Genomic DNA, 19584 nt, shown 5'->3' on the forward strand with positions numbered 1-19584 from the left:
ATAGCATTTCTGGCATTTCAGCGATCACTGATCGGTTAAGTTGTAGGTGTGCATGTGTGTGTGTGTTTTATTGTATGCTTGACTGGCGATTGTAGTGACAGTGAGACGCCGTTCGATTGCCGCGTGCGCTCTATTGTTGTAATACTATTTATGAATTATGGGTGTTATTAATTACTACAGTGAAATCCATTTATAATGACCTTGTTTATAACAATACTTAACAGTACTGGTAATGGTAATGGTTGTACGAGTTAGGCTAAGGTCTTTATGCACTGCGACCAGATTGGTCTATTGTGCGCTCCTAATTACTTAATTAAATCTATTTAGTATACCGAGGAGTCGAACCAGCTTCTTAAGAGGGCGTAGTTGTAGGTCTTCCTCTTCTAGTAGGTAAGAGCCCAGGATTCTGCGTCTAATGCCTCACAGTTGGTGATTAAGTGTTCCATAGACTCTTCTTCATCACAGCAGAACCTGCATGATCTTGTACGAGATAAGCCTATTACGTTAAAGTGTTTATTACAGGCAAAGTGACCTGTAAATGCTCCACAGAGCAATCTGAGGCCCTTTCTATTTAGGGTTAGGTTAGATTTTGCTCTGTTGACATTGAAGTTCAAAAACTTTTTGGAGTGATTAAGGCCGCTTGTGCCGTTCCAGTGTTCAAACATTTGTAATAGTAACTCTATTACACTCATGGGCAATAAAATAGGTGTGCGATATTTTTGCCAGTTGTCGTTTGTTGTATTTTTTAAAAGTCTTTATAAATTTAATGTTCTTCATTTTTTATAAAAGTTTCTCTTATTATACAACAAATATTGTAAAAATTGTGTTTTCAACCTTTGTGCAAACTTTGGAATCTTAAGAAATATTATTTTTATTAGGCCTCTGCACACTGCGACCAAAAGAGATCTATTTGGCAAAGCCTGCTGAGGTACTCTAAATTTTAAGGCTTTATAAACATTTTAGAACATTCTGGGGTTTATTGTTCCATAATATACATATATATATGGGGGCACGACAATACTATCAAAATGGTGTAGCCGTTTTCGGCTTAGTACAGATCATTTAAAAAAATATGTTCTGAATTTTCAAGGCTCATTTCACAGTATCAGCAGATGATGGTCTCGGAGAGTATTTCAGGCTATAGTGCCCTGTAAAGTAACCAGTTAGGAGTCTTAAGTAGCTTATCAGAAATCCCTCTGTCCGGTGTTAGGAATTTCTTCTCCTCCCACTTTCTGAGAAATTCGTATATGTGACCTCACGTAAGTCAACAGAAAGACTCAGGTCCAGTTAGAGACATGTTTGACGCTTTCTCCTTTTTTAGTGAGCTGACCCATCATTTCATTTCCTTCATGCCCTTTCAGTCTAGGAACCGAACCTAATAATAATATGTTGAGGTTCTCTAACATTTTGAGAAGGTTCAGCTAGTCATACACCATTTTTGAGGTGATTGTAGTTGAAAGAAGGGCTTTCAAAGCCGCTTGACTACCTGAAAGATTGTTAATGCTCCTCTCATTTTTCCACGGAGACATTCACTTACTCATATCTCAATGGCACTCATTTCTGCCTGGAACATTGTTGGGTAAAAACCCATTGGAATCGATTTTTTGAATTTAAGCCCAATGATTGCCGCCCATAGTTTTTGTGGTATGCAGTTTTATAGCCCATTAAAATTTAGTGGTTAGTGGCTACAAAATACCGTTTTTTTTGACAATGTTTTTGTTTTTGCTGACAGTGTCACTCATTTTCTTCCATTCAAAGTACGTCCGACCATTTAATGATGCTGGAAATCGAGTTGTACTCCTTTAGGCATAATTCATTTTAATTATTGATTGTTTGATTGTAAATTCAACAGCCTATTTTCAAAAGGATTGAACATTTTCAATTCAAAAATTATTAATGTGATACTGAATGGAATAAAATAATTCAGTGGAGAATTTGAATGCCACAGAACCCATGCCAATCGTACTTTTATGCGAATTTCTTTATTTAAGCCAATGGTAATAATCTTACTGTTTAGATTTAAAAGAAAACGCCAAACAAAGGTAAGTAAAATGCGGAATACTATTATCATAAAAAACGATGGAATTGCTTTTTAAATAATCAGAAATTTTAGCTGCTTTGAAAGAGCAACCAAAAAGTAACTGTTTTAGTGTAATACGAGTCCATTATATCTACGACGCGATTGCGTCTACGGGTAGCTGCTTTTCGGCGAGTTGCGTTTTAAGGCATTAAACTGTACGGCAAGAGCTTTGAGCATAAAATGCAACTTCGCATATTTCTTCGATTTTCGGCAGTTTCTTTAAACTATTTGTACTGCTTGATTGGGACTGAATGAATGCAAGAATGCACACACAGCAAAAATTGTAAGCTCATTCAGTGGTAAAAAATGTTCATTGTTTTATATTTTTCACCATGGAATACCTTGAATTCATATTTTCTTTGAGTGAGCGTAGACCTCTTACAATTCTGATAGATAGTACTCAATGTATTCGCTGCTTTCAACAGCTTTAGGATGAGAAGCTAATTCGATATGCAAATAAAATAAAATATGGCACTGCTTTTTCGTTACCTTCAATATTCCGATGTCCCGGGACCCAGATTAAGGTAACATTATGGTTTTCGCTCAAGGTGGAAAGGCTATTGCTACTTTGCTCCACCACCATAGAGGTTGTTGTAGCTGAATCCAGTGCCTGGATTGCAGCTTGGCTATCCGAAAGAATAGCGATATTGCCCTTCTAGATCTACTAATTGAATAAATGAAATATGGGAAATTAACTCTGTCGCCGTCATTTCGCATCTGAATGATAACAAACTTTTTATTGTAGTTCAATATGTTTTTGTATACTTCAATAAATAAATTTTTGATTGTTAACCGCAAATTCCACATGTTTCGTGTATGTAGAGTTGAGGTTTGTAACTTCAAAATTTCTTAATTGCTAGTTGTGTTTGCTATAATTTCACTTTTTCTGTTTTATTAATCAATGTGGCTTATGACTTTATCGTTACGGAACTTTGAGGAATTGGATGATTATTTTATTCATATGTTCAAGCAGCTAAGTGCATAGAAATACATATGTACGTATATGTATGTATGTATGGTTGTGAGTGTGTACACAGCCGTTTGGGGATTTTCTATGCAGGATGTGGCTTCCGGGTGGGAGTTAAAATATGCTATGATAAAGCAAGCGCATGAAAAAATTCTAAGAAAACAAAATTTGATTTTAAGTTTTTTTTTCACTTTTGAAACTAACTGAAATTATCGCGCGTCCTTTAGTGCAGTGTTGAAGATATAAAGTATTTTTTCAGTTGTTATTTTTTTTTTTCGTTTAATTTCTTACGACTAGTTTCAATTTTAAGTGTTGCTGCACGCAATATAGTATGTATGTATGTATGCATATAGCTACCGCCACTAACGTTGACCGTTTAGCTTTATTGGCCACCAGATTTTAGCATCCTAAACTTGTTATTGTTTATTGTTGTTATTTCACTCTACATACAGTTGCCTAAAGCAACAATCTTATTTGCAGGTACATATGTTTTTTGACTTCTCATGATCACCGAACAGGTCTACCAGTGAGTGCCTCTCTCGGCGCTCTCTCTCTATCTGTTGTGGATCTTGCAGGTACAATCCAACAACAACAGCCATATTGACGCGCACGAAAACTCCGTTGCGAACGGCTTCGTGCGCTTAGCAGAAGCAACAACAAAAAGAAAAACATTTTAAATGAAAACTAAAAGAATAACAACAACTGGGCATGTCTACAATTTGAGGCCGCTTCGCTTCTGACTTCGACACAGAAACTAACGCACACACACTCACTCACAAACGCGCTTGCCTGTAAACGGCCGTTAAAACCAAACGTCTTAACTGCGCTGGCGGCGATCGCTGAAGCACTTCACACATGCACATATGTATGTATATAAATACATATGTACGTGTACGCGAGTGCATGTGCACATACTACCGACATACACACATACATATGCTTGTTTGTATGTATGTATGCAATTGGCTGCCGATCGCCGTCGTCATCCTACCACCAAAAAGGTCAAATTTTAGTAAGCCGTTTTCGCTGTTTTCTACTTCATTATTTCTGCCTTTATTTTTGTTTGTTTGTTTTTTTCTTTTTTTTTTGTTAATTTTCTTATTGCTTCTTATTCTTCACTTTTGGCTTGAACTGGCTTTCACATTTTCCTTTAACGTTTCTCACCATAGTTTACCTACTTATATTTGTGAACGCTCCGACTTTGCTATTGTGGTATTTGTTGTTATTGCTATTATTAAAGTTGAAAGGCATTGAATGTGCTAAAACGAATTAGCGACGTTCACACTGACCGAAAATGGCGCAAAACATAAAACAAACAATATCAGTGAAGTAACAGTTGTGTATGTGTGTTTTTTCGCGCACTTGTCTTAATAAATCACTTCCGTTTTCAAATGCCGGATTTTTAATAAAAACCGTCGATTTACACCCGCATACGCACGCATAGGTAGTTATGCACATATACATATGCACGTTTTGAGTATTTGGTGAAGTAATGAAGTGCAAAATGCGAACGCGTCCAAATGACAAGTACTTGACCCTTTTATTTTTATTTATTATTATTATAACTTCTTTTTTTGTTTTTAGCCGACCAGCGATCACTCAGCAACTTTGGCTGCTTATCCGACGAACACGTTTCACACAACTGAAACTGAAATCGACTTTCAACTAACTAGCTTTTGGTTTTCTTATAGTAGTTGCTCGACGTCTCTACTAGCCAGACACTCTCATCACCGGCCGCCGCGCATTTGTCGGCATTGCCACCAGCAGTAGCGGCAACGCTTACGCCAACATCAACACCACCGGCAGCGTCAATGTTAAATCGATGTGTTTGTTGTGGATATGTCTTGTGTGTTGTTGTGGATCGTGTGTGCGCTCTAACGTCTTTTTTCGCACTCGCTCCGATCTGGCGCTATTTCACGTTAAGTGGATGCATAACGATCATCGTGTTTTTTATTTACGAGCATGCATTGGTAGTGGTAGTGGTGGTGGTGTGGTGATGCCTGTATAACCCAATAAAGCAAATTACTTGGAATAACATAGATTAACGCCAACATTCTCTATTGCGAAGCAAACGTTCGTTTGGTGTCAGTGTCCTATCGTTCACCTGTTTGTGTTCCGCATTTCGAACATAAATTCGAAGAGTCGGAAATAGTTGACGCTATAACGTAAGAAAATATAATAACATTTCCTATGACGAATAGTAGACAAAACAACGAAGAGTAATGTGAAATTCAAACGAAAGCAAGTTTGCTATTCGGGATTAACGACTTAATTCGGAATTATCTGAGGAATTGAGTGCAACTAATGCGGATTGATTAGTGGACTTAATTCTCATAATTTAAGCGGATTAGGGGATTTTTCGATGCCAACTTTGCCGGTAAATGACAGCTAATACTTATTGTGAATGGAAAATAATGAAACTTTCAAAGAGAAGCACAAGAAAGACTGGACGCAATGCTAGTTTGCTCTAACACGCTCGAAGTTACATTGATTTTTTTTGATATTTCGGAGCTTCTTGAGAAATAGCAATTTAAGATTTTTTTTAACATAATAATTATTTCTTAGTATAAGTGCAGCTAATACCCGTACTTGTTGCCTGCGGTCCATCTTCTATTGACCAAACTATCCAATAAGCAACTACAGCTGTTCACTAATCCGCTTAACAACCGTTTGTCACACTACAATTTTAATCAGAATTAACGAATTAACTACGCTGGTGATCCTGATTATGCCGCCAGCTGAATGGGTTATTATATTTGAATTGGAATCCAACACCATCTATAACAGCAGCACCAACAATGTCATGATCTACACCATAGCCACAAACCTCACACAATCAACAATAACTTCCATAGGCATAAAAGCGTAAATAATGAAAACAAGCAAACGCGTATAAAAACAATGCAGACGAGTACTGCCAGATATTCAAAAGTTAGCTTAAAAAAGATAAACTTTGAAAAAATACTCTTTTTTTTAATACTTAAATTAACTAATCGTCTGGAGACCAGTGTGAATTCGTCTGACCTTTTGTTTGCAATAGGGAATGGGGCTGGAAGTTGGAGGATTATCGGAACGGTTTGAATTATTCCGCGAGACAAGATGAAAGAAGTTGGAAAACGAACGAGTGAGTTTCATTGTTGATCGTTGATTAAAATAGATAAATTCAGGTATTACATCTACCGCATGGGAACTCAAGATTTTTTAGCAACTTCCATTTCATATTTGATGGAACAGATCAGAGCGCAGCTGAGCGCAGATTCTTCTTCAACTTCATAGTCCGGCACTCGAAGTGTAACTAACTTCAGACTGATCGCGCAGTTGATACACGGGCATCGGCTGTCTGTTAGTTGGCTAAATAACAGTTCAGAGTATTGTTTACAAGCGCGCGCAAGCATTTTGCTGAGAGTAAAGGCGAAAAAAAGGAAATCAGTAACGGATTTCAAACATAAAAGTGTGATTGCACTACAAGTATATATTTGGCTGGAAAATCACAACCAGCGATTGTTCGTGAGCTAGTAACCTAGCTAGCTACCTTAGAGTAAATAAAGTTTTTGTTTATCGCACGATTATTCGTTGCAATGATAGTGGTAGCATCGCGAAACATCATGGCGGTGGTCTTCAAAAGACTGCAACGTCACGTGAAATGGTTCAAAAAGTGACGAAGCGACTTGAGAAAAATCCCCGACGAAGTGTCAATTAAATGGCGAAAGAACTAAAACTATCTAACCGTAGCATCTGCCGCATACTGGAAAATGATTTCAAAGGCAAGCCTTATAAGATCCAAAAGGCGCATGATCTCACACCAAAGCAGTAACAAGTCAGACTTGAGAGAGCGAAGGAGTTGCCTGGCTTGGGCGAAAGCGAACAATTTCCGAGCATTGTGTTTCTGACGAGAAAATCTTTCAAATTGAGCAAATCGTTAGGGTTTATTTGACCGACCGTTCATATGAGAATTTGAGTCATCGATTGGCCACCAGGATACAGCACCCGTCACAGGTAATGGTTTGGGCCGCTGTAATCGCAGATGGGCGCTCTCCAATCATTTTCATCGAGCCTGGTATCAAGGTAAATGCGAAATATTATCGGGAAAGTGTTCTGAAAGTTGCTTTGACGCCGTGGGCGGACCAACATTTCGGTGATGGACTATGAATATATCAAGAGGACTCGACACCATCTCACAAATCTCGCATCTGAACCAAGAATTGCTAAAAAATAACGTTCCGTAACTTCATAACGTCCACACAATGGCTTTCAAATTCTTCAGACGCGAATACGATGAATTATTCTCTCATTTTGGAGCGAACCAAACGAAAAGATTCACCAGTCTCAAGGCGCTGGAAAAAGCCATTGACCTGCAAGTCACATTCGGGCAGCTTGCGATTCGTTTCTGGACCGTCTCCAGGGAATAGTCAATGCAAAAGATGGCTATATCGAGCAAAAGTAAATTAATTCTTAACTTTGTATTATTTTCACACATTTTATACTTTGAATTGAATAAAAGTACCTGTATGTATATAAGCGGACCCTGTATGTATATATATGTAGCTAGTTTCAGAAGGTACTGATTGCTCACGTAAGTTGTCAGGCAGAGACTGTAAAGGCATATCCCGCTGTAGCTACAAAGCGTTAAGGTCGGAAATAATAATTTCATACCTCTGCAGTGCCATGCGGTCGCTAGCACACCTAACTTTGATAGATTGACACAGCTAGACAATGCCAGTTAAATGAATTGGTTAATATTTTTAACCGACACGCTTTTGATTCGGTTAAGTTCAAGTTTCTGTTATAGCGTACACCTGCACATCTAGCCTCGTATCTCATCTCATAGATCAAGATCATAGATCCATTCTACTCGATGGATTAAGTAATTTGCATACTTTTCCCGTAGCTCTGTCACTTGGATGCTCAAATAATTATAGACCCATGAACTTTTGCCTTCAATTATAGAATGACATTCATTCATAAGGCAGGTGTCTCAAGGTATTCTGCGAGGTTAGTGTGGCATTCTCTCAGCTTTTCCGCAAATCTCCCGGATGATATGCGACGCCTCTTGCTAGTACACTCATAGCAATGGATTTTTTTTACGGGCTCCAAAGTGGTTCTACATTTGGTCTTTGAGAAAAATTTTCCTTTTAATGAGCTTACGCAGAACGAGCAGATTTCTTATTCCCTTCCGAGCTGGCGAAAGTGCAAGGGCAAGTGTTCTTTCTTACAAGCAGAACTGCTTATTCGTTGAGCTTAACTTTGGCCACTTCAGATTTATTTATCTTTTGTTTTTTGACTAACTTCCGCACTGTAAAAAATGGCACCGTTCTAGTGCGCCATCTAAGATCATAAAACTTTTCCGAGTAACTGATGGTGGCAAGTCAAAGGAAAACTATTTACGGTCGCTGACTGACAAATCAAATTTATAAGAACTTCCAAGTAGGAAAACTTTGAAAATAACTACTGCCTTCAGCTCGTAACTGGCCCTGACCATTAAATTGCTTTAATCAAATTAACTTCCTGCATTAACTGCCATCCATTTGCCGCGTGCTGCTTTAAAAAATAAAATTGAAAATTACTCAGTTCCCGCGAAGTATTACTTACAAGAGCATTAAAATGTAAAATTGCAATCGAAATAAATGCAAAGTGCAATAAAAATTCCGCGAGAAGAATAATAAAACTCAACGTCACAATCAGTCGCTCATTCTATGTATTTATGCACATACAGCTCTGGCAACTGAAATATGATCGTTGTTGAAAACTCATATTCTTGAATTTTAAATGTTGGAAAAATGAATCATTAGTTGTGCTAAAGTAGAAACAAGTATATTTACTTATATAGCAGTAGTTTACTCGTGTGAGTTACGCGAATATTAGCATTCGTTTCCTTTTTTAAATATCTAAAAATCTGCAATCATTAAAAATTCAAAAATAGCTTACTAGTGGCTTCTTCCCAATCCATGCTTCATATGGCATCTTATCTTGCAACGATTTTGTGGTTATGAAGATATGCAGCTGTTGCGATATCCTCCGCCCACAAATAATCCTTCATAACAGCATGTATCAACGTACTTCTAGCCATTTCGGTTAACGTGCGGTTAAGGCGTTCCCCTACGCCATTCTGCTGGGAGTATAAGCAACAGTTAACTGTCTCAAGATACTCGCGTCCGTAACTTTTTTAATTTTGGTACCTCTTTGTTGTTTTGTCATTGATTTGAATAGCTTAAATTTTTCACACACCTCATCTTTTCGATACTGGATACTGATACTGCATCGAGCGGGCCACATACGTCTGTATGCATGATGGAAAGATTAATGAGATGGCGCCTGGTACCTCTACTTCACGCTCAGCGAATTTGACAATGAGTTACGTCGTTTTAGCACTAGTATGGCCAGATTTTCGTAACTTGATTTAGCTTTTGTTTTTGTTATTTAGTCTCGGAATTTTAGTTCTTTCTTCATGACACTCTTCTAGCCTGTTCTGATTAAAAGTAATGTTTTTAATTTTGTAAAATATAAAATTTTTTTTAAATTAGTTCAATAATTCACTCAGTTTTATTTAGCTTTACTTTTTTTTAACATCTGGTCACGTTGCCTAGCTTTGGATATAAAAACGCACTAAAATGCCCGTTTAAGAAAATAAGACACTGAATTTTTATTGAATTACTTAAAGAACTTTGTATGCGTGACAAATTGTCTTTAAAATGTTCATTTTTTTAAATAAATGTGTAATGGTTATTGTAATGCACAGTTTAATGTATACTTTTTTTTTTTTGTTAAGAAAAACTCTTTTGTTAAGGGAACAGCTTTTTTGCTATATTTGAGGTTTTGTAACTAGATAAGGTACTCTTTTTGTAAAAATGTTGTTATGGCTTCTTTAGTATTTTCTGGTATTTTTTTGCTTATTTTTACTATGAATGCCCTATGTCCCACTAAGGATTGATGACCGGAAGAAACGATTACACCTCTATGGTTTTAATTCGCATTCGGTAAATTCCTACGCTTTTTAAAATGTGTAAAAAGGTTTTCAATCTTAAGAAGAGTTGAGAGAAGAAGATTTAATATTCTTGCATAACATTAAAAGGAACAAAAAATTAAATTTGCAAGATCAACAAATTTTCATTAGGACTAAAATCTCCTCAGAGTGACCTTTTTTAACCTTCTTTTGTTTAATAATACAGTTTTTTTTAACTTGCAGTTTCGGTAGCTTTGAATTAAAAAAAAAAAAGAAACAAACACCAGACTTAAAAATTTTCGCATTTTGGGTATAAAAAAGCATTAAATTTATTACGAAAAGCAAATGGTTGGCAACACTGCACAACTCAGCAAACGTGACGTCACGCACTCTCTGATGGACGCAATCTTGTTTCTATCATTCACGATTTTCACTTGCCTTTGAAGATTGCACATGGATTTAACTTTTCATGCAAACCTCGCATTTAGCATCTTTTGGAAAGTTTTTTACATCGAAGCCGCGTACCATATCTTTATTTGCAATTTGCTGGAGCTTCCTATAGTTTAGATGACCAAATCTGTGATGCCATTTGATTGCCTTATCACTTACAGGAAGATAGCACACTTTATGTAACTAGGGCTCAAAAATAAATAAATTATCAACTTTTTGTGCACTTAGAACTTTTTCACTTTCATTACTCTTAATTGCAGCTGTATTCCTCTCAAATATATAATTGTTAACTCATCCTCAACGGCTTTGCTCACAGAGATAAAGTTACTCTTCAAGGCTGGCAGGTACAGCACATCTTTCAACTTAGTTATGCACGTTGAGCTTGTAAGGCGAGCAACACCTTTACCTACCGCATTGACATAATTGTCGCAAGCTAATGCTATTCTTTCAGACTGTTCCTCGAACGCCTCGAACAAATTGCGATCACCGCACATGTGAGAAGTCGCACCGCTATCAATCCACCGTCGGGAATTACTCACTTGGTGTGTGCCGACTGCAGCAGAAAATGAACGCTCTTGCGGTTGTTTTCGCGTTTTACATTTCACAGCAAAATTCAGTCTATTTCCACAATTAAAACATTTTAAGTGAAATTTACCTTTTGACTTCTTTTCAAAATTATCATAATTAACATTGCCTTGCTTTTGTGCACTTTTAGATATAGACTGTGCCAAAAATGCCTTTTGACTATCATGACCTTCATAGTCGCTGCTTTTATCACGTATTTTGCGCGCACTTTCTTCTAAAATTTTCGCCTTTAGCACTTCTAACGTAGGTAATGAATGAAAGTTTTCGAATGACTTTGGGAAACTCGACAGTGGAATCAACACTAATAATTCGTTTCGTTTTGCGATTCCAATTTCTGACAGCTTATCTACAATTTAATTAAATGTTGCGACACACTTTCATGAGCCGCCATTACAAGATTTATGAGCTTTTTGTACAGCGACACTTTTCGAGCAGGTCCCCACGGCTGATGCACTTGCTTTAACTTGGTCCAAGCTGCAGAGGATGTCTTTTCATGTTTGATGTGTCACATCTGCGTGGATTTTATATTTAGGATAATCAAAGCCAAAGCCTTTTCATCCTTCGTTTCCCATTTAAGTACGTCACCAAATTTCATATCGTCACTCTTCATTGGTTGACCGCTAGCCACCGTCCAAAGTTCTGCGTTGACGAGCAAGCTACGCATCTGTATAGATCAGAAGTCATAATTTCTTTCGTCCAGCTTGTCAATTTGGTATACGGTGCTCATACTGATCTCGTTCTTATCTTTAAATTTATACACAATTCACAATATGTTCAAAATTTAAATTCCTTTCTTTACAGCTCTGGGCCCACAACCTAACAAAGTCGTTTATAATAAAGCTGTGAAGTAACACGTTGTGTTTGATTTTCGGCTCTGTTAATCATATTTAACGCCCAATTTTATTTGAAACCGTACAAAACTTCTTTGAAAACAATATTTCAAGTAATAAAGAGATAAATATTTTCTTTTTAGGTGAAAGTTGCTTTAATGCAAACATAAACATCACTAACGCCGGTATTCAGTACGCCGGCATAGAGACTTTCAGCGTTGGAATCTCATTTTTAGTTCCGTTGCTGTTCAGCAAGCAGGCTCTAGTCTCACAGAACAGTGTCTATTTCGTCAGTCAACTTTTGGCAGCTCACAAAAAGAAAAATAAAAAGGAAGAGATATTATATTTGCTTTTATTTACAAAAAAAAAAAAATATAAAATTAAAAAAAAAATAGTTAAAATAAAATAAAGTGATGCTATGTATTTTTTTATATATAATGAATAGGAATAAAAACAAATTTATTTATCTTATCGAAACGTTTGAAGGAAAATTTAGGCCACTTTACTAAGAAATAAAGACGCACTTTTACTGGAAGAAAATATTAGTTTGGCGAAAAACAAATCCATTACTTGCTCGATAGATGGCTATAGTGCTCGGCATCTCGTAAAGTATCGATCATACATTTAAAGTTTATGCTCGTTGCCAAGGTGACATTTCACATTAAAAATATTCGCTTGCTGTTTTTTCTTTATACCACTCAATTGTGAGTTACAGGGTGTTAATAATGGAGCTCAACAAAGAGAAAATTCGGTAGATTTTACAGTTTTTCTTTGATAAAGGCGAAAATGCAAGCGAGGCCGCTGAGTGGTATTTATCGTGCCGATACGATATCAGGATTTTTTTAGATTTTCGAAATCATTATGCTGGAATTTTATCCACAAATTGAAGTCGCCTGATAATTACATTCGGAAATCTAGCGTTCCATTTGAGCGTGGAACTATTTATTTACTGAAAGCTATACGTGCCCAAATATTTCTGTCATTCTAGTTTATTTCAGTTCTATACTCCTTTCAAATGGCTCATATTAAAACAGCATAGGAATGGTAATTCCTCTTTAACAAAAAAATATAAGTAACAAAAAATATTTATTTAATTTAAATATTATATAACAAAAAATATTTATTTTTTGAATAAATAAAAAAGAATAGATTTTGCGTACTGAAAATTTATTTTAACCTTTATGCGCGTATTGCTTGTCTGTTTGCATACTCCAGGTGTCTAGTTCACAAATGTCAAATATGATTGACGTATGACGCCATTTGCGAAAATTATAAATCTTCCGATAGGGTAATTAATTCTGTTTTTCGGCTTTTAAATTTATATTTGTAATAATTGATTCACGTAAAACTCTTATAAAACAAAATAAAGTTATTATTATTAATTAATATTTCAACGGATCGACTAAACAATTTCTGAAGTCCTTATATACAACCCTAACCAGAACAAACTATCAACGGACTGCGTCTAGCAATTTTCACCACCAAATTACTAACTACCAGAACCGTCTCAGGTCACACAAATAGCCTCCATTATAAAAGTTCAAGTTTAGTGACTTGAGACTGGTATAAGTTACAGAATACCAGCATAAAACTGCGAACTCTCGAGAAAGTTAAGCTCTTCATGCGAAAAACAGGTTCTGGTAAATACAACCCGAATCTTTGCAGCGCAATTAATTTGTGGAACTACGGTTTTTTTTTCTGCGAAATAGGGCAGCATTTTATAATTTAGATGCACTTCTGAGTTCTGGTCTCCCTTTGTGTCTGCCTGTGAAGTAACTCAGTTCACTCGATATTTTGAGCACTTTTTCCTTGTGCATATCTACATATATATTATATTTATATACTTGTATAATTGGCGCTCACTCCTTTTTTTGAGTGTTTGGTCGAGCTCATCCTCCTATTCGTGGCGTGCGTCTTGATGTGTTTCCACAAAAGGATGGACCTATAGCTTAAAGCCGACTGCGAACGACAGATGATTTTTTATGAGGGTCTTTTTCATAGCAGAAACACTCGAAGGTTTGGCTTGCCTTTATCTATTCCAATTAAAAACATTCCATAAAACCACGACATAAGCGATACGATAAGCCACTTCAAACAGCAGCGAATATTTTTCCGGCCAGAAACATTGAATGGGCGATTGAGCAGTTAAAGTCGAAGATGTCGCCCTTGTTGCAGGCTTCTGCATAGGCTTCTTTCAAAATTAATTTTATTCGTCGGGAGAAGGTTGCTGAACGTTTATCCAGCGCATCATAACAAGTGATGAGACGTGGGTATATGAGATTGACATGCAAATCAGTCAACAGGCGGCTGAATGACGCCTTTTCTTTGATTACACAGGCCGACAGCATCTCAGACCCAGAAACCGGACTATATATTTCCGAAGGTTTATGATGCGCTGAATCCAAATCTGTCCTCAGAATTGCTCTATCAGCTCTGGTTTTCGAGATATCCTAACCTAAAAGTGCAAAAAAAAACCGTTTTTGCCCATATTTGAGGTTATGTAGCCTTGCAGATGTTTTCTTTCACCAAAATTAAAGGATGGAATCTTTAAATACAAGCCTTCTTTTTTCAAATGGCGTTGAGTTTGCTCAAATATCATTTTTTTTTTTCGCTGAGATATCGCATTTTGAAATTTTCATGTTACTAAGTTTTCCTACACCTGAAAATCGATTGAGATAACATAGACATGATATAGTCGATTACTAATTTTCTTGAATTGAGTCTTATTTTTCTTAAAATTTTTCTCACACCATAAGTGTGCTGACTCACCACACCCCTACACTATCTAACCCACGGGTACCGAGTCACACACAGCCCTAACCCCTAGAAACCACCCCTACCATACCGCAAGCAGGCTAACCCACTTAGCTTTTTTCCTTTTCTCAAAACTTAAATTGCCATTCCGCGGACGCCTCTTGAGTCGATAGAGGCCATTAAGAAGAATTCGTTGAAGGAGCTGAAGAAGATATCTTCAAACGAATGGAGCCTTGCTTCGAATGGAGCCTACTTTGAAGGTGACAAAATAAATTGTAATGATTAAACAATTTTTTACGTTTTATTGAACAATTCCCGGTACTTTTTTGACAGAATGTATTTATACATTTAGTGACAGTTGGATGTAGTATTTTACGGAAGAAACATCTAGGCTAATGTGGCCTTTAAAATTTCTGAAATCGGAGGATTGGAAACATAACCATCTCTAACCAGAAAATTTCATGATTTCGTAAGCTTCGCTACGAAATATGGAAATAAATTTTCTCAAGCAACGATGGGGAGCCAATCACCCCACTTATCAAAACGAGAGTGATGGAGCGAATAGTCTTTTACCACCTAGTAGAGGTTAATGAACAAGCACCGACTTTTATAGGTTAGATAGGTACGTAAGTACGGGGGCTGTGGGGCACAATTTTTTTTGCTCTCATGGGCAGGAATACCGTCTGCGACGACACAATTGAGAATTTTGGCAAATAGCTTCACGCAAACAATGCATAACAGTCACATAAAATTTCTTGCCTAAATAAGGGAATTAAAAGATTAGGACACTATGTTAGGAACGAGAAGGATTAAACCATTTTTTAAAACATTAATAAAATTCAAAATTTACTTTAAATATTTTACATGTTTTTGTTTTTCATTTGTTGAGCATTTTTAATATCTCTTACTTTCTACTAATTTAGATAGAAACATTATAAAAAAAATGTTATACAAATATTTTTAAAGTGTCATTTTAGTAAACGAATAACTTCACAACATACCAACAAGCTTTAAGTACTTTTAATAATAGTCAGTAAGATATCTTTAAAAAAGGGGACAGTCATTAAAGAAGTAAGGAACTACCGAAGAATCTCCTTTATGAATTATGCAGCAAAAATCTTAATGGGTGTTTTAAATACAGGGTTGTTTGACTGGGTAGAAGAAAATGGAATTCTAAAAGAACGCCAAGCAGGATTTATTAGAAAAAATTACTCGAGGCTTGATAATATTTACAATCAGGTATAAATAGCTCACTTAAAGTTCACTGAGCGAAAAAAAGTGTATGCGTTTTGTGTTGACTTTAAAGCCGTCCTTGAAAAAGTACCTGGAACCTGCTAATATACAAATTATACGCAATGAGAATTTCGACAGAATGAGTTAACTTTATTGAGAAAATATATCAAAAATTTAGCTCAATCATTTGGTTAGGTTAAAAATAAAGGGTGGTTAAGTTTCAAGGGCCGGTGTTGATTTTGAATAAAATACAATTTTTTTTAGGAAATTATTGTCATTTCTCTTTTTTATGATAATATTGGTATGGCTCAATTATGTATGGCCTCGGCGGCACACCTCCATCCGATGGTCCAAATTTTCGATGACGCTGAGGCATAATTAAGGTTCTATGCCGTTAATGTGCTGGATTATCTCTTCCTTTAGCTCTTGAATTGTTGCTGGTTTATCGACGTACACCTTTTATTTTAAAAGAACCCCAAAGAAAGAAGTCCAACGGTGTCGTTGACGTTTAGGTGTGGTTCACATTCAACATCGGCCCTTGAAATTTAACCACACTTTATATCTGAACAATTTGAAACAACTTCTGTAGTTGAACAAGGTTGTCTATTGTCTCCTTTTTGCCTTATAACGGGTGATCAAATTACAGATATCGGATGTTAAATTGAAATTAAAGGAACGGAAATTCAAAGTGATTGGGCAATCTTTATTATTTTTATATAGAACCATTCAAGACAGGCTTCAATTTTCGGTATCAAAAAGTCGGTTATCATGGCGCGATAGCGTTCCCCATTCACTGTTACATTGACACCAGCCTCGTCTTTGAACAAATATGGGGCGGTGATTCCTCCAGCCTATATCCTGCCCCAAACAATTATTTGCTCTTCAGTCCAAATTGCCGTTTCTTGTTGTAGTGATTAAGCCAAAAATGAGCCTCGTCACCATACACCATAACTTGGCCTGAGCGCGCAATGAATAAATAACGTAGATTTTCGGAAGACAATTGCACGATTTTTAAATGTTGTTGGAGAGTAAGTCTTTCCATGATGAAATGTCAATGAATACTGAAAAAAATAAATTTAACAGTAGTCTCGCGTGATCTGTCAAAAAAACCTCATTGGAAAAAGTACCTCCACTCTGATCACCCTATATGTGTAGCATATTAGCCAATAAGAATCATTGGTGAGAGGTACCGAGTAGGTGAGGAAAAACACCACTGAGCAATAATGAAAAACGGCAATAAAGAGTAACTCGACTTGAGCATCGAAGGCGAGCGATAAGGCATTGGCATTTTTCAAAACGGCTACAAATCAGTGGCCAGCAGCTGTATATAAGTATGCCTTTGGTACAAATAATACTGGCGATGTTGTTTGCTATTTGAAAATCAAGGCATTCCAACTCATTGCTGTAACGAGGAATGCCTCAAGATAAGTGTGCATAAAAATTCGCATTAATCGCAGAGCAGACAACGGGGCGCGACACCAGTTTCACACTTTTGCATATAGAGAAATACACAAACAAAGTTACTCAATACTCGTACATATGCATACAGGCACGCGCAAAAGCATGTGCAAAAATGTTGTCCTTCCCATCGAATGTTGCACAATTTTTCAATCAATTTTGAATTGGAATCCTAAAAGAGTGCAAATGTACGCGCGTGAGCACCGCACCACCAGTGAGGAGTGAGTGAGTGGAAGCCAAGCAACAAATAACGAACAGCGAACTGTAACAAATCCAATCAGCGGCTAGTCACAGCAGCAACCGTGCTCAGAAGCGGGGGTGGATGGGCGCTGCAACAAAGTCGGTGCGATGTTGCACACTTTTAATAGAAACTAGCAAAATCAGTTGCGTAACCGTATCGGCTTACTTGGCCGCTGATATATGTAAATGCAATGATGCTTTTGCTGTTGTTGTTGTTGTACGGATTAACCTATTTCGAGTAATCGTTTCATTGAACTAAAGTCCGTAAAGAAACTTATGGCAGAGATTGAATTCTGCGTTGCTTCACATTGAGTAACTTTATGCCCATTTAAAGCCAGCAAAGAGTGCATATCAGAATCGCCAAAAGAGGGTGGGCAACAGTGATGGTGCATAACCACAAATGGTCGCATATCGAATAGTTTCGCTATTTCATTTAGACGTTGTTGGCATTTGAATTGAATCTGCCACTGCATGCACAGTTTCACCTTTACCAATATTCGGTCGTACCTCACTGCGGGTGGGCCATTGGGGATATGTGAAAATGTGTGCATTGGTGCATGCTTCGAAATAAAGTTGTGAATTAAAGCAAATTATTCAGTAGTGACTGGCGGTTCAGCATGACTGCCAATGCTAATGTTACATTAAATTCGTGCTATTTATTTTAGCATTTGCAGACTTTGAAGTACTAAAGAACTGAGGCAAGGTCTGGCTTTCAGTTCATGGATAATACTTTTTGCAGAGTAGTTGATGGCAGGATGTACAAAATGCAGAGTTGGACTCAATCGAGCTCAACGCGCGCCGGTATGGGCGGGCAGAAGCTAAGAATATCCGCAAGCGTGAAGTAGTGCACAGACACAGGCTGGTTTCATGGCATATAGAACGGTCTCGGACGATGCAATATGTCATGCAGCCGGAAAATTACTAGTAGATATTCGCTGTACGAGTGACAAAGAAGATAGGAAGAGTCATGTAAAGGGCGTACAAGCTAATATCACATCTCGAGGGGTGGCTGAAAAGCAAGCATGGTGCTACTGATTATTAGCTTACACAGTTACTCACTCGCCACGACTTCTTTATGGCCAATTATAGCCAATTTTTCTCAAGCTGCTCTAAGGTAAGCGAAAACGCAGAACACGTCACCTTTCATTGTGATCACTTCGCACGAGAACGTGCAATACTTCAAAGAGTTTTGGGACACTCACCTAATTCTAATAGCCTCATACCACATGTGCTCGCCCAGTGCTACGACGGAGGCGATACGAGCGCTTGCTGGAAAAATAATGTCACGACTTAAATGCATTGAATGGGAGCGCAAGGCCCAACAACAGCAGCTACAGTAGCAAGTACGACATGGAGTTGAACTATTTCTGGACAGGACGACGACAAACGCAGACAGTTGAGTCTATCACGCACAATAACATCAGACAGAAGACAAGACGGTAGTTCGCAAATACTGCGCTTTCGCAAATTTTGCTATGTTCCATTTTTTCCAGAACCACTTACATATGACAACAGTGGGAGAAGTGGATACTATCGCTGGCGTAAAATTTCGATACGCCCACAAGAGAGGCACCTGGGCGCAGGTACCCGGTTGTGTCAATAGACATAAACGCAGCTCCAGCTTGATAAAGAGCTTACAGTGGTCCCAGGGTGAAAATGCGCTGAGGAGGAACAGGAGATGAAATCTTTCGGGTGTGCAGGTAACATTTCTCTGATCTGGGTTCCAGGACATAGGAATATAGAGGGAAATGAAATTGCTGATGAACTTGCCTCCTACCCGGTCATCGGCATCCCCCTGACAGTTGTTAAAGGGGACTGCACGAATTATTTCTCAGGAAAGCACAGAAAAGATGGGGCTCTATTTCTTCATGTGCTATTTCGAAAACCCTTTGGCCTCAGTACAATATACCAAGGACTCAGAAAGTCCTTTGAACTGCTCGCCATTAAATTTTCAAACTCGTAGCTGTGCTTACCGGTCACTGGACGATCGGCACTCACGCGGAAAAGCTAGGGTTACCATTTAACCCCCATTGCAGAAGCTGTGGCG

General features: G+C 37.5%; 1 protein-coding gene across 1 annotated transcript in view; it reads right to left on the bottom strand.

Annotated features, from left to right (window-relative positions):
- Window positions 1–4716: 4716 nt before the first annotated feature.
- LOC129237374 (uncharacterized) overlaps window positions 4717–19584 on the bottom strand; it is a 134066-nt gene continuing 119198 nt past the window's right edge. Inside the window, exons 9-11 of the mRNA XM_054872073.1 lie at window positions 18740–18806; window positions 10848–11055; window positions 4717–4956 (exon numbers count right to left, since the gene is read on the bottom strand). Of these exons, the coding sequence (XP_054728048.1) occupies window positions 4717–4956; window positions 10848–11055; window positions 18740–18806 (515 nt within the window). The remainder of the gene's footprint in view (window positions 4957–10847; window positions 11056–18739; window positions 18807–19584) is intronic.

The sequence above is a fragment of the Anastrepha obliqua genome, chromosome 1 (assembly GCF_027943255.1).
Source record: "Anastrepha obliqua isolate idAnaObli1 chromosome 1, idAnaObli1_1.0, whole genome shotgun sequence".
NCBI classification, from domain to species: domain Eukaryota; kingdom Metazoa; phylum Arthropoda; class Insecta; order Diptera; family Tephritidae; genus Anastrepha; species Anastrepha obliqua.